This window comes from Anopheles arabiensis, chromosome 2, assembly GCF_016920715.1.
Source record: "Anopheles arabiensis isolate DONGOLA chromosome 2, AaraD3, whole genome shotgun sequence".
NCBI classification, from domain to species: domain Eukaryota; kingdom Metazoa; phylum Arthropoda; class Insecta; order Diptera; family Culicidae; genus Anopheles; species Anopheles arabiensis.
In genome coordinates this window covers 103,327,543-103,347,992 of record NC_053517.1, presented here as the reverse complement: position 1 = coordinate 103,347,992, position 20,450 = coordinate 103,327,543, and the positions used below count along the sequence as shown (strand labels likewise).

The 20,450-nt window shown below is 46.8% G+C and overlaps 1 protein-coding gene across 1 annotated transcript in view; it reads right to left on the bottom strand.

Annotated features, from left to right (window-relative positions):
* LOC120894982 overlaps window positions 1–20,450 on the bottom strand; it is a 134,861-nt gene that overhangs the window by 29,486 nt on the left and 84,925 nt on the right. Inside the window, exon 6 of the mRNA XM_040297916.1 lies at window positions 19,113–19,224. Within this exon, the coding sequence (XP_040153850.1) occupies window positions 19,113–19,224 (112 nt within the window). The remainder of the gene's footprint in view (window positions 1–19,112; window positions 19,225–20,450) is intronic.

The window sequence follows — 20,450 nt, the reverse complement described above, 5'->3', positions numbered from 1 at the left end:
TAATAGAACTTCCCCCGCTGGCGTTGGAGCATCAATCAGAATAGCTACATTTTTCACACTGAATTTCCACGAATTGAAACCCCCCGTGTGCTATCAAACCATCACAAAAACAACAACAACAAAAAACTGTTACGATCGTCCTCGGTGAAGCTTATCGAGGGTTTTGTAAACTTTTCTTAGCGAACCGGGTGGAAAACATCAAATAGAATGAGGTGGGTCGTACCGCACCGCTCACTTCACGCTTCTATGGGCTTGTCTGGTGAACGAGGCTGTTGGTGGCTCCGTGGCATTCTCCACAGAAGGATGGATTATCCTTTTAAACGAAATTAGATGATCTATTTATATTGATTTTGCGAAAAAAAAATACATCAACCCACCCCCACCGACGAGTGCTACATCGAAAATCGCTTATGCTTGGAAGCAAAAAAGGGAAGCTCTGACAGGAGAGGCAAAAATATGGTTACGGCTCATTTCTTTCCGGTTTTCCGGTACAGACAACGAAAAAGTATATCCTGTTCAAACGATGAAAAGCATGAGCAAAAAAGTAACAACAAGAAACCAAGAAGTTTGACTATTTCACTACCCAACGCCCAACCTTATGGGTCAATGATTCACTCTTTTCCTTTTTTTCCACTCCGACACCGAACAATGAACTAACGCAACTCGGACCTGACGACGAAAAAGACTCGTCGAGACGCACCCTGGGGCAATAAATCTTAACACCCGAGCACGAGAGCTAAACCCAGGGCGGGTAGTGTAGTGAAGAAGCGCACAAATTCGAACCTTTTTCTGTCGAATGCTACCCCCAAAATTGAGCGAGCTTTGCCGATTGATCGGTGGATCCGGTTTGGCTGCACAGGGTTTACCCAAACAACTGAGACGGCTCTTGCGAGGAGGAAGACGAAAGGATCAGGGCGTTTAAATGTTCATAAATCATAATCGTTCGCATACGTCTTCCGCAACGAGGTGTCCGCAACCTTCTAGCCTCCCTCAGCACCCGGTGCGGGGTTGTCTGATTTACAACCCACAGCCAAGTTCAAAACCCTCCCCGGGATGGGTTTGATTAGGGGCGGACCAGACCGTCAAGCCTGTGAAGCCTGGGCACCGATTCTGGACGAACAACGCCCCAGCCCGACCCGACCCGAGATGGTGGGCTAGTGCCCGTTATCAACTTAATTAATCATGCGTTCGCTTCAACGGCCGACATTCGTGTCCTGAAGCCTCGACGTCGCCCTTGCTGCACCGTTTCCACTTCCCCCCGGGATGGACGATTTTGCTGGAAATGGATTCCATTAGCTAAAACACATCCGCACATCGTGTTTCAACCCGCCCGGGGCCCGGGTCTCTCAGAACTGTCCGACTGATAGCTAAAAGGAGGACCCTTCCTGCCTCTACTCAACCTTTGTTGCTCAAACAACTCGTTGTTTTTTATTGAAGTCCTAGTATTCAATTTACAAGAAATAAGGATTATCATGATAAGGCGTAGTGATTCTGCTGGAATCTAGATTCTTGGCAGAACATGTCATCGGGCAGGCTTCAATGAAAGCTCCACAGTTTCGAGAAAGCCATTGAAACAGACGGCACAGCCAATAAACGTTTATACCGACTTCACTCCCCGATCCGATTGCCAATAAACCCAAAATTAGGCGAATATGTTCTCAACCCGCTTTCGGGGATCTCGGGACCGGTCGATCGTATCGTTTGGCGAGTTCATTTTGAGGAAATTTCTCAATGTACCCCCAGAAGCGTGTGGCACACGGTGTAAATGGCATATTAGAACGAACTGGCTCCGTGTGTAATAGCTGGTGCTTGTGGCAGTGAACTGGTTGATTGATTTTATGGCACGCCTGTTGTGAAGGTGGCCAGTCAGTTCCCTTTTCTGCGTGATATAGCTTCCATTTTTATCGCATAGCGTGTCCCAAGAATGATGAATGCGTTTGCCGGCCTGGGGCAGGAAGATCCTTCCCATCCCTCTCGCTGAGGAGGGACCGCTCCCATTCCAGTGATGATCGATGATGTAAATCAAGGGAGTAAAAACACACACCCGATTCGAAAGAGGACGAAAGAGTTGAGGAGCATCACGCAATAACGAAGACATATGTGGCTGATGGCACCTTGGCTGGGAGTAGCTCGTAACCCAATCGGTTGGTCTTTGGAGAATCATTTAAACATCAGTCAGTCTGTCTCCCACTGGGAAGTGTTTGCAAGTAAGCTCGCCCGTTTACGAGCATCCGGGGCGATATAATGGGTTGGGGTTTTTTGGGGGTGGGAAAACGGAACGACCAACGCGGGATGGCTCCATCGAGCTAGAATTGGGCGCCCATTAAAAACTGCCATAGACGGTAATTTTATCTTTTTCAAGTATGTATCGCTTCTTCAGGGCCTTCAAAGCATTCCACCCGGGCAATGGCAGGGCAAACAACCGGCTACGATGTCCTCGATGACTCATTAATGGACCATTAAATGAAATTAAAACATTCAAAATGACAACCGCGCTATCTATGTAGGGCCCCTTCCACCGCCACGGGGCGCTAGGTTCTAGCTTGTTTGGGTTTGTGTTTTTGCCTACATCTGCATAACAATAGGGCGGCCGTCTCGTATCACCCGCCGAGGTTAGCCTCCCCGTCGGATGGTCATTAAGGCTTCCATAGGGGGAGACCCTTTGAATGTGCGCTTTAAATCCGCTCAAACAAATCAAAACCATTTTGACGTAGCAGCTAATCTCGTTAGCGGGGCTTAACCTCGCCGGCGTGGAGTGGAGTGTCACGCCTTCTCCAACGGCAGTGGGTCGGCAGAATCGCGCGAACGACCCTCCACAACTACGTCCTTGTGGTTCGTTTTTCGGGGGGCAAGTTTTAAGCTTGTTGTGATCGATTGATTTGATTAACCGAGTGAGCTTGGCAATTGGGAGTCTGAAAAGGGCTCGAGGTGAGGTTCCAATGTTACAATCTCCTTGCAGGCGCCGACCCGATTATCGTCTCAAGTGGGTGCCTAGGGAAGTAACTAGGCTACGTCAGTTACGCACCCACAGCATGATACGGCTGGCGTGACGTGTAGAACAAATTGGCGATGTGAAATTTGTTTACCCTCCCTCGCCGTCTCGAACTTGTTTGTGCCCAAATTTACACCATTTTGCGATACCGGAGCGAACGAACGCATTGAACGAGTGCGCTTGTTACATCAGCACGCTCAGGCCCCTTGCGCTATGTGTATAGTGTTCTTGTTTGCGCTCTCTTGGAACATTGTGAATGCAATGTAGCTAAACAGTGCCGTTAAAGCGATAGCAAATTAAACCTTAAATTAGCCCTTTTATCCTCCGAATGTTGTCACAAAATCGACACTGAGGGAGGGCTCATTGGCTCGGTGCTTTTTCCGTTTGGCACACACAAAACACAATCAAAGCTGTGTTTAGACATGGTGATACCCCACACGGGTATTTGGAGCCTGGCCCGAACTGTTTGCTTTTCGATTGTTTCGGTTGACCGATTGGTTCGGTCTGCGTTACAAATGCCGCAGCTTAGAGTGATCGACACGTAACGCTAAGCGTGGGGCGGTCAGAAAAGATGCTATACCTTTCCGTGAAGTACCCGTGTCCGGGTGAACGAGGTTCGAAATTACACCACCGTGATGGGGGTCGGGTGTGTTCTGTGGGAACATTGGTTCGATGAAAACGTTCGGCGCATGTTGGGTGGGTGGTAGAATTTACGATGCGGACGCGAATCATCAGAATGAACGCATTGCGACAAAGAACCGACCGAGCGGTCCCGTTCACCCGAAAGGGGTTCGCTGTCTCCGACACCATCCGCTGTGGTGCAATCGTGGTGCAAGGGTGATATGTTCGGCGATGCAACCAAATGCAGAGAGTTGGATAGCCAATGGACTGAAAGTAAAATAAAAAAAAACCGCCTGCACAGACAATTAATTGTTCTCGACAGGAAGATGTGGAAAACGATTCCATTCGGGTCCTGTTTTTTTGGAGAGGTTTGAGCGACGACCACTGCCCGAAACGGGGACAGCGGGGTTTGCGTTAGCAAATGAATAAATAGTGAGCGCAATTATGTTGAACAGCTCGTGCGATGTGGCTGGCGGCACAGTGAATTAGTTTGACGCCAGCAGTATGTCTTTCTGTGGCTTTGGTGGCCGTTGCGCTTCCAGCAGTGGTACCAGCGATAGTGCACCGCTGTGCAGGCAACCGTAATTGCAGAACCTGGCTAATTGGTTTCAATGTTCGGGGGAGTTTTCTCCGAATGTAATGCTGGTTGGTTTCGTTGAATGAGTGTTTGACGATTGCGTTGTAACACATTATTTCTATTAATTTAGGAATTTAAGAAGACAAAATTATGTTAAGTACACTTCATTTCAGGATTTTAGTATTTAATTGAAAATGGGTTTCATGTTTTTGCAGTGGATCAAAAAAAAATGTATAAAAAATGACGAACTTGTTTGAATAAAAGGATGTTCTATTTAAAATGTTATAAAAATCATATTCTAAGTATCAAAATCGTTACACATAACATGTAATGTTTGCCAACCATGTTTCAATGTGCCTTAAGCAACTGCTTCCAACAACATCATTACCTAAGCAAATCGCTCGTAATGACTCGTGTCACACCCGATCTCATCAAACGCTTTGTAGCCGGATCTTTTATTCGCCACCGTATCAGATGCTTAACACAGCAAATGCTCAATCTGTACTATTTTACGCCTGTTCCTCGCTCAACCTAAACAAACCAATGCCCATCACACCAAACACAAAAGCTAAAAGCACGGTAGCAAAGTAATCGTTCAACAGCAGCTGACGCGCGCAGGGTTACATCTAACCCCATTCTCTTACCCCGTCCGCTCATACATGTTCAGCACATGTGTGAAAATCACAACACACAAAGGTCCACCGCCATCTCAAATGCTGCCCCGAAGACAAAGGGCACACCAAAGCACACAAAGGCAATCATCGCGGTGGCGGTTTACACCTTGCGCCCAGCCAAAGACACGCCGCGACACGGTTGACATGCACAAGGGGGGACATGCCTCTGTCTGCCCTGTCCGACGGAAAAGGGTTTGGGTGGTGTCTATGTAGCTACTGTCTGTCTGCCTGCCTGGTAGTTTCTCACCCGGTTGGAGGTTTTTCGCACGGCCAGCAGAAGGTGGGAGCGATGTCCCGCCTGGTGTTCGTTAATGAAATCCATTTCCAAAAGTACCCCCCCCTGCTGCAACCGATCTTGGGAGAAAATTGGCATAATAGAGTAAGTGTAATAGTCGCCAGGCGGTGCACGGAAACGTGCATGCATGCAAGGTTTATGCGACAAAACAGCGGGCGGACGAAACCATGTTCACGGCTATTGTTTTTGCACATGCACACGGATTAGGACAGGCGGGCTATGATGCTCTTTTGTTTGCATGGCCCGGCGTGTGTACGATCTTACCGACCGTACACAATTGTCCCCATCAACTACTGGCAGCGTCAACGTTCTCTCATCGTGTCGCATGTGGCTGACAAAGTTTACGCATGTGCGCATGCTGGGTCGAGCATGGAGGAATTGAATTCACAAAACTGTCAGCGTGTTGTGTGAGCGCTTTTTGAGTGAGTCTCGCACGTACCCACCACACGACATGCGACAATGGTAACTTTGGTGATCAAACAAAACTAATCTCAGGTTGTGCCCGGCTTACACCGGCTCGGCACAGAATGGACGGGCACGTGTACTATCTTTTCGTGGCAACAAAAAATGGATTTTTATGACACTTTTTTGGCGGGGAAATGTAGCGCAATGCTGAACACCACGGCGAGTTGTTAAAACGCCATGCAAGTGGCTCTGTCTGGTCTCCGTCATAAGTGGTTGCAACAAACGGATGCACACACCATCCCGTCGCAATCGGATACCAGGCGTGTGTGTCCTCGGTCCAGTTCTACAACCAAGAGTTCCGAGTGCTACGATAGAAACATTCGTATGCTGATTAGTTCGTTTGTCGACAGAGGTGAGCTTGTCTCTGCATTCCATTCGCACCTCATCTCAGGTGCATCTCAGCGCTCCACTCCCCCAAAACACGTAGAAAGCCTGCTCAAGTCCCTCTCACACGTTCATCCTACCCTTCATCCGAAATGGACCCCGCTGTTGATGGTAAAGGGAGCCCGGAGCGTCCTTTTCGATCGCTGGAGTTCAAGTGCATTGCGCTCTTGCATGCCCACACGGAGTGTCGGGCCGGGGGGTGCAGTAGCAGCAGCAGCAGCAGCACCGCACAATACTTTTAGCATAATGAACGCCATTGTTCCGTAACGAACCTTGCGGTGGATTTCGTGTGTGCCCTTTTGTTGGTGAAAGAAGCGATAGTGTCGAGGAAGCAGAAAGCTTAACCCACGCGGCGAAAACTCTGCTGCCCCGTTGACTTCATACACTTCATACACAGTGAGTGTGTGTGAGAATTTGTTCGCTTTTCTTTTACGTCTGTAGGAATGATAAGGGGAGTTTCAGTTTTTTCGGTCCTTTGCTTCTTTGCTTAAAAGCGTAACCATTGTAGAACGAACGTTAAATTTTCATTGAGAGAACCACACATGTGAACGGGAGGGACATTTTTGAAACGAAACGCCAAAAGTGGGATAAGAACTCAAAAAAAAAACGACCGTTTGCATGCTGAAATCGCAAAAGCTTTTGTTGCGGAAAATGGTAACCCGTTAGCCTTTTAAGCTTCAGGGCAGGCCGAGGCTGGATTGTTTGAAATGGAATTAAAATGGACAAAGAAGGGAGAAAGAAAGAATGGAGGGGGGGGGTGATGATAAAGAGAAGGCAAAAGCTTTGGCTAAGGGTTTGATCAAACATTGGTTCGCGAATGGTTCGTGCAGGCCGGGGAAATAGAACAATGATTTTTATTTTTGACTAAAACGAACAATATGCATTTTTTGGTGCCGACAATAAGGCGATAAAAAATGAGTTCAAAATTGGGTGTGAGTAAGTAGATTAGGACAAGTTTTGATTAGTGAAAGGAAAAATGCAATAGATGGCGCTGTTTCGCATGTACAATGTGTCACTTATAGCGTTAGTTAGTAAGTAACTTAGACCATATTTACCATATTTCGATGGAATTAGTATCAAATTGATTTATTTTTAAAACAGTTTTGATATTTACTTAAAATATTGTTGAATTTTGTTTAGTTATGAGTTAACTGTTCCTTCAAAATTGTGAAAACAAGTAGATTTTCTCTTATTTGAGTGCATTTAAATATTCAAATCGCATCCTTTTTTTTAAAGCTCCATCGAAAAATCCTTTCCTCCTCACAAACAACAAAATCGTGCAAAACCCATTATCCAAAGCAAAGGTACCACATTCTACCTATCGTTTGCAATCGCAATTTAATTTAATGATGTTATTTCTTAAGTGCAATGGCAGTATCATCAACGCCATTTACCATCCCATTTGTTTGCCGATTTTATGCAATCGCGCAAAGTTTTCCGCGCTTACGATTACATCATAACAGTTCCGTACAGCTCTGAGTTTGTTTCCCCCCCACCCTCAGATTGGTGTTCTGCTGGGTGGCATTTGTATCGTTTTGTACACTGATAGCTTTACACTAAGCTTTTCCCGTGCTTTTCCCTACACACACACACACACACACACTCACACACACACACACAGGACCAGTTTGCACATTGTTTATCGCACTATGTGATCAATGGTTTATTCAAGTGTTGGCTGCTCCGTCAATTGTGGCTTCATGACTTTACCCCCCAAAAACTGCAAAACACCACTGGCGTAGGGCGTAGCAAAGCAAAACAAAACAAAAAGAAGCAATGCCTATTGGGCTATCAAACCGACAGACAACACAGCACGATTGCTACACACGAGAACTTTTCCCATTAACCTTTCTCACCCTTGCAGATTTGTGGCTGTTGTTTCGTTGCTGTTTCCGTTCCGTTCGCCTTGCTTCCTTTTGCCACCCTGCAAGCTCGCGTACAGCAAACCGATTCGCGGAAAAAAAACTGCGTGGAAGGTTTTGGACACCACGGTGTACCTGCGGCTCCGTTTCGTCTCCTTCCCATTTCCCTTTTTGGCGAAGAATGATTTTGTAAAGTTTTCCCATTGCTGTGGTTGTGTTTTCTCTTGTGCATTTTTCACATTTTCACTCTACTCGCTGGGGGTTGGTTTCCACCTCGCTAAAGTGGCAGCACCTGTGGCAAGTTCGACAGCATGTGGTTGCAGTTTTCCATCAATCCGCACACACACACATACACACACCTACGCTCCTTGAACGCTCACCCGCGTCCCATACGCCTGTGAATGCATTTGAATCCCATTCGAACGGAATGCCGATTGCTAAAAGGGTGCAAAAGGAAGTACAACACAAAAAAGGGAGCAAAGCAAAAAACAAAACCTTCACACCACAGGGAAAAGTAATCGCTGCATTGAAAACAACAACTTTTACCCACCCGTTCTTTCGCCGGTGGGAACAGCAAAGGGCGAGCCCCACGTCTTGTGGTCAGAGAGCGAAAGAGTTTCAGCCGGCATCGACACAGGGCCTCCACAGTCCACCACAGTGGGATGGAGCAGGTTGGAGGCCAACTTAAATTGATTAAAACTCTCCTGCTCATGCTTGCTCCACGGAGAGCGAACCTTCCACAGACCACGCCGCCGAAGGTTAGTTATGATGTGAAAATGGGGGAAAAGTTTTTCCGCGAAAAACCCATTCCCGCAACAAAACAAGCGGCCAGATGGAACAAGCACATCCGTGCACATCCGAACCGTTGTGGGACGTGCGGGAGTAGCCTTGGAATTGTAACCCGTTGCAGCAGGTGAAGGATCTTCAACCCTAGCAGCTGCAGCACATGAGTTGCAGGAAAAAATAGTGAAAAATCCTCGCGAGTGTTGTATAGCTTGGGAGATGGTGGTGGCGATGGTAGTGCCTTGCCCAGTTTGCATCGCTAGGATGGACCAGGATTAGCATTCTGCTGTTGATGAGCTTTGGTTTGCTGCGGAAAGGTGGAAAATCGCACCATGGGAAAAATGGGATTGTGTGAAATCCCTGTTTTGCAATTGTGCTAAATAAATCAGGGCAAAGTTTTGCTTTCATGAATGCATGAATATGTAAGGGAACGATATGTGAGTTGGGAATTGAACTGTTGTTTGGGTGTTTCAAAACAAAATAGACAACGTTTGGGGTGATTTTTGCAAGATTTCAGAACCACTAGCTTTGAATCGTTTGCGGAGGAACAACGAAGGTTGAGAGCAGTTTGTGTGTGATTGAATTTGCTTTGCATTATCAAATCCAGAGCATCTTTTTAGCCTTTAGTTATGGAGCAAACTACCTTGAACCTCAGAATCTCCCTAGCGTTCAAACTGTATGGGAAATATAACTTGTATACAACATCTCCCCTGTTGGCATAACCCACTTTCATTGCCCATAGTGCCCGTAGCCTTGGAAAGGAAAGTGTAGGGATTCGCTTAACTTGAACGAACGTTTCTTCTTGCCTTTTCCCATTCGTTTGCTCCCTTTGCTAAACTGTAATCCTCTTGCGGCAATCCACGGGATTGGATCAATCTAGTAGTGCCACGTCCGTGTGTTCCAACAATGGTCAAACTTCCTCTAGACAGCTGCAAACCCATTACACTTCAAACCGGCCGTACCCTTCCGGAGGCTCCGAGCCGTCTAATTGAACTGTAGCACGCGAATTGCACGTTTGGGAACGCCCCGCCTGCAGGCTTGTTGAAAGCCGCTCAAAAAACGCAGCATTTTGTGTGCTGTCTTCACAGTTTTCCATATTCAAGAGCCACAGTCTTCCCTGGATGGTTGAAGGTCCAAGTCTCCTTTAGACTCTTTTTTGGGTTGACCTTCTCCTCTAAACCCTCTAACAACTATCATCAACACCAACCGCATCTTGACCATCATCATCACCAATGCGGTCATCCACCACCCCGGGAGGATCTTCGAACTCGCGATCGGAAGAACGTGACCGATCGGACGAAACGCGCAGGAAGCGGACAAGTACCGAAGCGCCAACCCCCTGGTGTTGCTGCCACACCATAAACGGGGCAGTTCAAAATCGTGATCGGAAGATGTGTGACCGTGAGCGCCTGAAAGGCCGGCCCGGCATTGCTCCGGAATGGGAAAAATCTAATCAACACCCAGCCTCCCGCCGTGGCCACCATAGAGCACCCATAGAGCCGAGCGTGTGAGATGATGCAGTCGTTCAAATGGTTGCGTTGAGTGCTTGGTGCTTGCTACCCCGTCCTTCGTTATGCCCCATCTCTGCACGATCCGCCTCGGAGCAGATCGATGGGAAAATTGGATCGTTTGCGTAAACGCTGCGATGTGTCTTTACCACCGAGCGATGGGAGGGAACCGGTTGAACGTGTCGTCGTCGTGCCGGAGCTTAGCTCTTTTCTTCTCCCATCAGCTGCGTCTCCATTGCCAGCTTCCCACAGCCAACAGTACGCCCTCTCGAATCATTTTATAGGATATTCTTTTAAGAGAGCACCAGTACAGTACACCAACAAAAAACCAATGGAAGAAAGAAAATAAAAGCACCCATTGAAGGTGTCGAAGGGCGTCCAATGTTATGCAAATGCTATTGACGCGACACCGACACTACATGGTGAAGTGTCTTGCAGCGCGCGCCCGAAATGGAAACCTCCAAAAATGGGTTGGCTTCGTGTACCTTCTCAAATACCTGCGGAATGGAAGAAAAGGATCCAGTGGGAAGGCGTTTCCAGCTCCAATAAAGAGTGAAGTGGCCCTTCTCATGTACCGAGTCGTCAACGCGAGCTCCCAGCAGGAAGATAATACTCTTTCTTCTATTTCCATACCCCGATGCGGCGGTACGAGCGACATGAAAGGGCGTCTATTTGTAGGTCTAAACCTTCCCGACGCATTGTGCCGGAAAGGCGGTGCGATTATTGTGCGAGAAGAAGTCGTGTTTGTGGTAGATGTTGATAAAAATAGCACAACAGGGCGGGGAATGATAACGTAATTTGCTCTCGTTTGCTTTTGCTGGGCCATCGCGGGATGTGACGCAACCGTACCGCATCCGTAATTAACGACCACACAGGCTCGTCTGCGGCCAGCTGGCCGTTTGCTTCTCTCTTTCTCTGTCTGTTTGCGTCCCTCAGAATCATGTAGGTTGATTATTGTAATATATTAATATTATCCCTTCTGTGGTTGAGCTGGTTGATGGTGCAATGCCCCCTAGAAACCCTAGAGTATGCAGACGGAGCAAGCGCACAGAAAGAAACGAACAAGTCGACGTGTAGTGAAGATCACGCCAACTAATAGTCGTTGGTGGACGGGCTGTTCCAATGTCTGCAAACGGCCACCACAACAAACTACGGAGACGATCCTTCCCCCCCCCCGAGTGATCCCGCTATTATCTTCATGCGCCCATGATAAAGCCCCACAAAATGACAGCCTTTTGAATAATCGTGGAACATAGAACAGTCTGGTCGCTTTCAAACCCGCGCGCGGTCATTGGACTTACTTGTAATCGATAGCCCCCTGTGAAGAGACATCGCTAGACGCGCTGATTTTGCTGCATTAGTCCGTGGTGCATCAGAGCATCGGGGTGCAATGGCGTGGCCGGTGCAAATGATGATGATGATCGTTGGGCTGGGTACGGGGCAGAAGCGTACCTTTAATATGCAAATCACAGACATTCGCTCGTTGGGCGATGAGTGATTGCTGTCATTAGTCTTTGGGTGCGATCGGAATGAAGATCAACCTGCCGGCGGAGCGGTGCGATCGGTTGCTGGACACGACTGCGTCTTACTGTCTGCGGTTGGTTAAGCGCATTACGAAGGTCGTTGACATATGCGCTGAGTGAGGGAGAGTGTAACGGAGTGATTGAAGTTCTGAAGGAGGTGTTGATTTTCCAGCCCCGTTGAGAAGGTGGATGCTCTCTCGAGTGAATTGATTAGATATTATGATAAATCGTCTGCCACTCTGGCAGTGGTATGAGAAGAGCTCTTCGTTTAATAAGAATGGTTGTTTATACTTTGAAATGGAATACTTGCAATGCGTCTGATAGTGCATGTTTTAGTGTTTTCTTTTAGAGCACCATTTGTAGTATTTTAATGGAACTACTTCTTGATGCCTTCATTATTATAAAATGCAAAGATATTTGAGTTGATTTAAAACAATTATATACATGCTACTTGTATAAAGAACACAGTTACTAACCGTCTTTGCATCTAGCGACCTCTGACGTATTTTTATGACACCATAAGCGTACATATTCGCACGATCTTCCGCAAAACATCTCGATATAATAGTATTTATTACATGAGAGAACCATATTAAACACACAATAAATGACAATCAGAATTTAAATGCTGCGTGTCAGCTGTAAAGCTTAATAAACCACCAAATAACCACCAACTCAGTACAGAAATACTGTTATCCTAACGCGTTCCATTCACGCTTCCACCAGCATCCCTGCTCTGCTGCGTGTGATACGCAAAGCAATTTAATAATAAATCAAATTTATGATGAAAAGTATGGTTTAAAGCAGAATATATTACTACCACCATGCAGCTGCCAGCCACGGGACGCATCCTGCGAGAACGCTTTAGTGTGTTCGTATAGCTGTGTGTAGTTCACAAATGGGTACGAGTCTCTGCAGAGCAGTCAACACTGACTCATACACACACAAGCACCCCCGGCAGATGAATTAATTAGATAGACCGGGCTTCGTGCCGGTACAACCCACAGCAGCCGAACCATTCCCTCTGTGCCAGTGCATAAACACGTGCACACCGCTGTCTGTGGTAATGATAATGCGCCAGCACTATCAACTAGCCGAGTGTGCCGTTCACCACCACCGCCACCACGTTCCACAGGAGACTGAGCACAAAACTGCACAACCGTTTTATTTGCCTTTACGATGTAACCTACCTGACGCACTCGGGTGGTGTTTTTTTATATGTACATGTGTGCAGCCGCCTTGCGCAGCAGCCTGTAACACCTGGGACAGGACACCACACAGGATGACAGGATTTTTGTCAGCTCGTAGGTTCCCCAACCGATGAAATTCCACCCCTAATAGAGCAGTGGTAGAGCAATTTTATTGCCCTTGATATTTTTATTGCACCCATTTGTGAAGCCAACACACAACGGGAAAGCTTGTTAGTCATTTGGGCGTCCCGACATACCGAGGAACCGGGACGGGCGTACTGATGAGTCACAGTTTTTTTTTTCACGGCTAGTGTAGAAAGCCATTCCCGGGGCGTTTTTTGGCAAGCATCTTGATTGCGGTGGGAGCCAACACAAGCTCTTCTTTTGCAGCGTCTTCTTTCGTTACACTTTTCACCCGCAGATTGGATCACTTCTCTGTTGCTGTTGCTCTGCCACATGACAGTTCTATTAAAGTCACACCCTAACGTAACAAACACACACACACACAAGCAGCCGGTATGGTTGAGCAGCAGAGAGGGAGAATTTTAATTATAACAAACCATGCAAAGCGTGTCCTGTTTTTCCGGAACCCCTTTGACCACCTCTAACCTTCTGCCCTCGGTGAGCCCTTTTTTCGTCCATTCTGTCACACAGCACTACACAGCAAGCAAAAGGCAGGGGAGGCGAAATGGGGAAAAACTTTTCAAATCTACACGCGAAATATCTTTCGTCCTTGGACACACTGTATAACTTTCCCGGTTCGGCGGGAGTAGTGGCCGGATGTGCCACAATTTATTATCCGACGTTTGCATCTCAACTCTATTACACACCCACCGAAGTGTCCATGCCAGTGGCAAAGGGAAAGGTTTCCTGTGACCGGACCATGTTATCAAATTGGTAGAAAAAGTTAAATTGGAATTTATATATAGTGGTGAGGCAGGACAGGCAGAACGGAGGAGCAGTTGATCTTGCCCTACACCAAAAAAACCCCTTTCAAAGCCTATTTGCGGATAAACTCGTAATTGAGGTTGAGGTAAAGCGTAAAGTGAATTCCCATGGTAGACACACACACACAGACACTACCACAGAGGGAGTGACATTTTGCAAAACCAATAATCCATCGAAGGTTTGGAATTGCAAATGGAAAATTGGAACTCCCGGTCGTCGCCCTCGCCTCGGTTCGGTTTTGCGCGATTATTCAATTTAATTTACGACACTTTTACACTTTGCCCGAGCCGAGGTTCCGCCGGAAGCAGGCACCGTTGAGGCGCAATTGAATGATGCCTCATCCTTTCCCGCCGACTAGAGCGGTGAGGCACAGTTGCACAGCTCCCTGGAAGGCATAACCAGGGAGACAGGGGTAAAAGCTAACGAGTTGTTGCCTTTTGCCAGTGTTGGTCGCTCTCTCTTTCTCTCCGCTCCTTCTACCGGTGGGAATACATAAACGGATAACTAAGCGGAAACAAGGATGTGGCTTTTCTGCGTCGGTTTGTCACAAACTCTCCCTTTTTTCTTTGGCCAATTCCTGCGATTGGGTTAACACTTTTCCCCATTTCCTTCAAAATTCCACCAGTTGTTGGGGCGAAAAACCCGGTGCGTGGGGGGTTTTGGGTGTAAGTTTTGTTTGCCGATGTGTTTAGCTTTCGCTCTCTGTCTCACTCGGTGACGCTCTCATAAAGTGCTCTGTGCGCTTGTTGCTGCTGTACGTCGGTAATGGTTGCAGGAGCAAAAAAAAAATGGGAGGATTTCCGCTACCGCTTTACCATCTTCCTGTCGACATACATACACAACCACCACCACATAGCTTACAGGAACCGGAAAAGAGTGCGGAAAGAAGTTTCCTTTCAAGTTGTTGCTCCTTTTTTCTGCTGCTGCTGCTGCTACCGTTCCTTCTAGCTCGGGGATGTGAAATAGAAAATAGCCACGACAGGATGGAGACGAAATAAAATAATAACGAGGAAAACAACCGGTGAGTGGGTGAGCTCATAAATCCTTAATGTGGTAACCGGTAACTGCCAGGACACTGTGTTAACCTTTTCTCCGCCATCCACCACCACCGAGCTTTCCTACTTCAAAGGCAAGGGGTCGGTTTTCTTTTTCGGGAAGGACCAGCCCAGTTCATATAGCGCCATTTTGCGCTCCCGATGACGACCTGCTGCTGATGATGATGTGCAAATCCCGTCCTCACTTGAGGCTGCCTTGGGAGCCTTTCAAATCATACCGTAGTTTATTACCATTGTACCTGGCGGGGTGGTTTCGGGATAGAACCGGAGTCACAAGCCAAGCATTTACTTGGCCAGCTCCAGAGGGAGTAGAAATTGTCCTTAGATTTTCGTGCCGTTTTTTGAAGCTCCACAAATCATAAACAGGTTTAAAAGTCATGGGACAACACAACCGTACCAAAAGTTGTTACTAAAACTTAACTTTAGTCCCTTTGGTTGGAGGATACAATCAAAAACGCTCCACTTTGGGTCCAAAATAACCAAAAAGTGAAAAAGTTAGGTTTAGTTTTTGGTTTTGTTTTCTATTTCGAGTTTAAATTTTCCTACAACTTCATTATGATGTACGACTGTACGGGAAAAAGATCCACACATCAAAACTGTATCCAAAAGGATGGTTTCATTTCAGCACAAAAAGGTTCCACGGCCTCAGGTGAAAGCCTCTATTTCTCAGATAGTACTAATCGCATCGCTTGTATGGGTTACAGAGCACTCGGAAAGGATCCCGTGTACCCGTGTACCCTTTTTTTAATGGATACGAGTGTAAAAACCTAAACTAAAGCAATCAACGTGACCAAGCGGTACGGTACGAAATCATGATACTACACCGGGCCGGAAATTGAGTTTGCTCGTGTGATAAAGCACGGAACAAGAAAATGGCAACTAATCCGCACGTGGCCGTTACTTTTCGGTGCTAACAAAAGGACATTCTTACGTGAAATTCCAGTGCGGGCTGTAACACAGGGAAAGAGCAGAGAAGAAGAAGATGTGAACAAAATGGCTCTAGATAAACTATCTCATTCCTTCTGTTTTTTGGCTATCGGATGCTAGACAGATACATTGCCTTAATTGAACCCCTGTTTGTACGATTTGTTCAGCGGAAGTAAGCTGGGCTACGAAGCGATAACCGTCTACATTCCCATCAACACACAGACACACAAAGCACAAACGAAACATTCAAAATACAAAACGCTCGAATACAAATCCGTTAACGCCATGCCCTATCTATCTTGAGGCCTTTTTTCGGAACGGCCGGACACGGAGACGGTCTCACAGCCAGTTTCAACACCCGAAATCTCGCTCCAAATCGAGTTATTTTGATCAAATTTTCGACGGAAAAACACAGACACAGAGCCTTAGTGTGCTTTGGCGCTTGGTTTGTTTTCCCGCCAGAGGGCGCCGTTACCGAAACTAAACTCAATTAATGTTGATTGAAGTTTTTCTCGGAATAAAAACCAGGCACCGGTGTGTAGAAGGAGGTGTCCTCGGCAAAGATAGGTTGGTAAATTCCTTCAAACACCTTCACTCACACACACACAGCGTCTTATCTTTCCGTGAGCGAGTGTAATATCCTGTTGAATGTGGTACATTAGTTGTGTGGTGTAGAAGCCCGTGTCGTGTGCAAGAAGCCCAACGCCCAAAAAACCCCGTAAAGAAGGTGTACGAAGAAGGTGAATAGGCACCGCGGGACATAATTTCCTTAATCGATCCGTCTTCTTATTTTTAGGCGGACCACCGGTGTGTGGTGCCGGTGTGCAGGGAAATAAACATTTCACGGACGTACCGGTTTGAAGGATCGTCCAAGAAGACGACTTACTCCAGCGTGTAGTCACCTCGGGGGCTGCAGGTCGGTTTCAGGTAATGTTTCTGTAGAATGGCCCCGGTGCTTGTGTGAAAGCGTTTCCAGGAACGCAGAGAGCCATTTCTCCTAGGTGAGGTTTTCTCGGTTGCTGTCACGCACGCAAGCTTCACAACCACCGTGCACACACCTTCACCATTAAGGTTAAGGGCGCAATGGCGGGAGCAGCGCTGAAATGAGTCTCCAAGGAGGGGGTTGTAAAAGAAGGTGTATTTCACTCACCCAAACAAGGAAGAAAGCGTACGACCCGCAGCGTGCGAGGGAACACACGAGATTAATGACCGCGATATGTTCATTTATGCAACGGAGGAGAAGATGGTCCAGGACGTGGCACCCGTCAGCCACCATTACTCTAAGTCAGCAGTCAAATGAGACAAACGTCGAGGATGAAGGAAAAACACACCCACCCCAGTCGGCAGTCGTCCCCTAGCTGGATCAGCAAGCTCGGCCAAAAGCTCTATCCAGCTAGACGGCTGGAGTTTCCTGTAACCGAGGGGTTTATGTTTCACGCGACGAGCGTCTTTTGCCGTTTGCACACAAACTACGTGACACATTGCCGCATCGACTGACAGTTGTGGATGGGAAAATTAATCATAATAGCTGCGACACTCCCTAAGCTTTTTCTCCGTGCCGGAAAGTATGCAGTTCCGGAGCGTGTTTGACACGCGTGGTTGGGTGAGGTATTTTCTTTTGTATATTTGTTGGATAATTGCACGTGTAAAAGCAGCGCTTACAATGAATGCTGTGGTCCCCTCTGAAGCGCATAATCAATTGAAATTTCAATTACAATTATGCTACCACAATTAAAAGGAACGCTTTTTTAGTAGATTAGGGTGAAAACCGAGGCCAAAAAGGATGCTGTTCCTAGAGGTCCAAGTATGAAATGGAAAATTGTTTAAGTTCATAGCATTTCGATGAGGAAGCTCGTCATGAAATCAATCTTAAACACACCAAAGTTAGAAGCACAAAACACAAACTAACGATCACAATCCGCCACTCTGATGGCTCAAATTACAACGTTTGCTTAATCCCATTTTGCTAAAAATCGTAAAATTCCCTCAATTCACCATCTCCCCCTGGAACAATCAAAAAAGGATTCGAAAAATAATGAATTCTCTTCACATCAGGTACATTAGCATGTCACAACTTTCAGCGGCTTAATTGTCACAGTAACACACTGAAGCGTGTAGAAAAACGCGCTGAAAAATACTCTTTCGCACCTTTCCAACCATAAACGGATGATGAGGCAAAAACGGCACCTTTTGCACCATTAAGATTTGTCGTGATTTTTCCTCGTAACTAAAGCACACGCTAGAATAATCTTCCCCATCTTCCCTTACCCAAATTTCCCGGGCTGGGTGATTCTCTGTTTCCATGGAATTTCAGGCTCGGTCGGTGTGCAAATGGTTCCGTTGTCAACAGCCGGGTTCTGCATTCAAAAGGCAGATTGCGTGCCGTCTCCGACACGTCACAGCAAATGGGCCAACACCTTCAAGGAACTGTCATCCCCGGGGCGGGTCGCTCCGCTACGGTGGTGTGGAAAGTCCTTGGTTCCTTTTTTTTTTTTAAGCTCATCATCCACCACGTGTCGCGAAGGAACAGGACGACGCGCGATGGTGATGATGATGGGCATGATGCTTGTCATATTTTGTCAGTGTCTGCGGGTTTTGCTTTTCGCACCTCCACACAAAAACAAGCGTAGAAAGGAAAGTCAAGCGGAGCTGGTGCTTTTCTTTCATTGGCACGATTTCAGTAATCACTCATCCAGGAGGAATGCGTTCTCTTGTGGCTGTGGCGTGTTTTTGCACAACGTTTGAGCGGAGATTGCAGGGAGAAACACAAGGTGTGCCAGTGGAGTAAGTGGAAGTATAGGAAGGTGATGATTTTTATGACATTCGCTCTGCCCGCTTGGCGGGTCGTTGCGCCTCACATGAGTGGATCGTTCGCATGCCATCATTTATGCTTCGGTTGCTTTTATTTACCGCTTTTGATTCGAATTAATGATATGCCATTTGCCATTATTCGCCACATGCACACACACTCGGGAGGGGGCTCCGCTCATTCGTGAAGCATTCAGCCAAGGGCGACGCTTCAGCGGAGGAGAAAGAATGTCTTCTAGAACAAATCATTATGCATGGATTCAATTTTGGGAAATGATTTGTCTTGTTTTCACCATCTAAATTCTTTTAATTGAAACTTGCACGAGGTTCTCCATCGCTCCATGTAGCTTCATTTTTTATTATAATACGGCACACCAACAATACCAGCACCATCACATCCCAAAGGGAAAGCGCATGAATTCCTTCTTCATTCCACTCACACACATACACACATACGTACAAATACGCCCGAAAAGTAAAAGTATATGACACTTGCTTACCTTTCGTCAAGTCACCGGAGCGGAGAAAATGGTTCACGCTGGGAAAAGTGTCGCCGTCGTCACCGTTCTCCACTACCCCTGCCTGTGAGCTGCAGGACACAGCTAACGGAATCTGTAACGAGAAGCAAACAAACTTTGTAAGAGAAATGCTACCACTAGCATGTGATGAGGAAAAGTGCATTACGTAAAATGAAAGTCTCTTAACGGTGGCTGGCTGGGTGGCTTGAGAAGACCGCCGGGTGAACGGGAAACCCTCGCGCGTGAAGTTAGCCCCTATTATGTGAGGTGCCAAAATAGACGACGACGGGCGTAGCGAGAATGTGACGAGCTCCGGGAAGCTCCGGCCGGTTGGTGCAAAAGTTCCAGCGCATTGTGACGGCGTTCTAATTTAGTTTGCTCTGTTTGCTTAATGTCAACCAATGAAGCCTCAAGCGCCCTCACAGCGGTGGCGCGAGTGTGAAGGAACAAACTTTGCTGATGGAAGTAAGTCGAAAATAAGTCTGCTATTTACCATAAAGAGCGCCCGGGTGGGGAGGATTCTTTTTTCGCCCACCCCTCCTGTGTAACAACGTGTTGAATTGTGTTACACAGGGAAAGGAAAGGGCAATAGGTGAAAAACAGAAGGAAAAGGGAAGGTTGTTTGCCGAGCTTTGGCCAACCATAATCACGTGGTAAGCCGCATTTACATTTGAGTTTATTTTTATTCTACACGTTACAAGTTTACACGATCGTTAAGGTGGAGCAACAAAATTATTTTAAATTGATTGAAAAATCTACCTCTTAATTGTCCAATTGATGAGTGCTTTTTATTAATCAATTTTCAAAGCTTTCAACAACACAACACAAATAAGCATAAAAAAACACTTCCTTCATCACAGATTGTTCAGTGTTGTGTTTTATTGTTTTGCTTGCTGCGAGAGTTAAATCTTCAACCGCCTTCTTGAAAGCTCTTCCCTCACTAATGGAGTGCTTCCCTACTTGAAACTTATTTTCCTTCCCAGTTTGTCCTTTTTCAAACAATTCTCCTCCCACCCACTGCAGCAAGACAAAAACAGAATAAAACACCAATCACTGCCATCAAGTACTGCCACGCGTACGCGTCAACTGTTGGACCGTCAAAAGCTCCCGTTGAAGGAGCCTCAAAACGGCGGGACAAGCCAACAATTGGCAATAATGGAAATGATTCCTTAAGCTTCCGTTCGGTTCCGTTCCACTCTCTCTCTCTTTCTCGCGCCGACGAATCTCGACACGTGGTGCAAAAACAAATCCATTCCGCGCGACACACTAAACCGGCCAGAGGTGTAGAAAGCAATCAGTCAGCCAGCCAGCCCCAGCCTG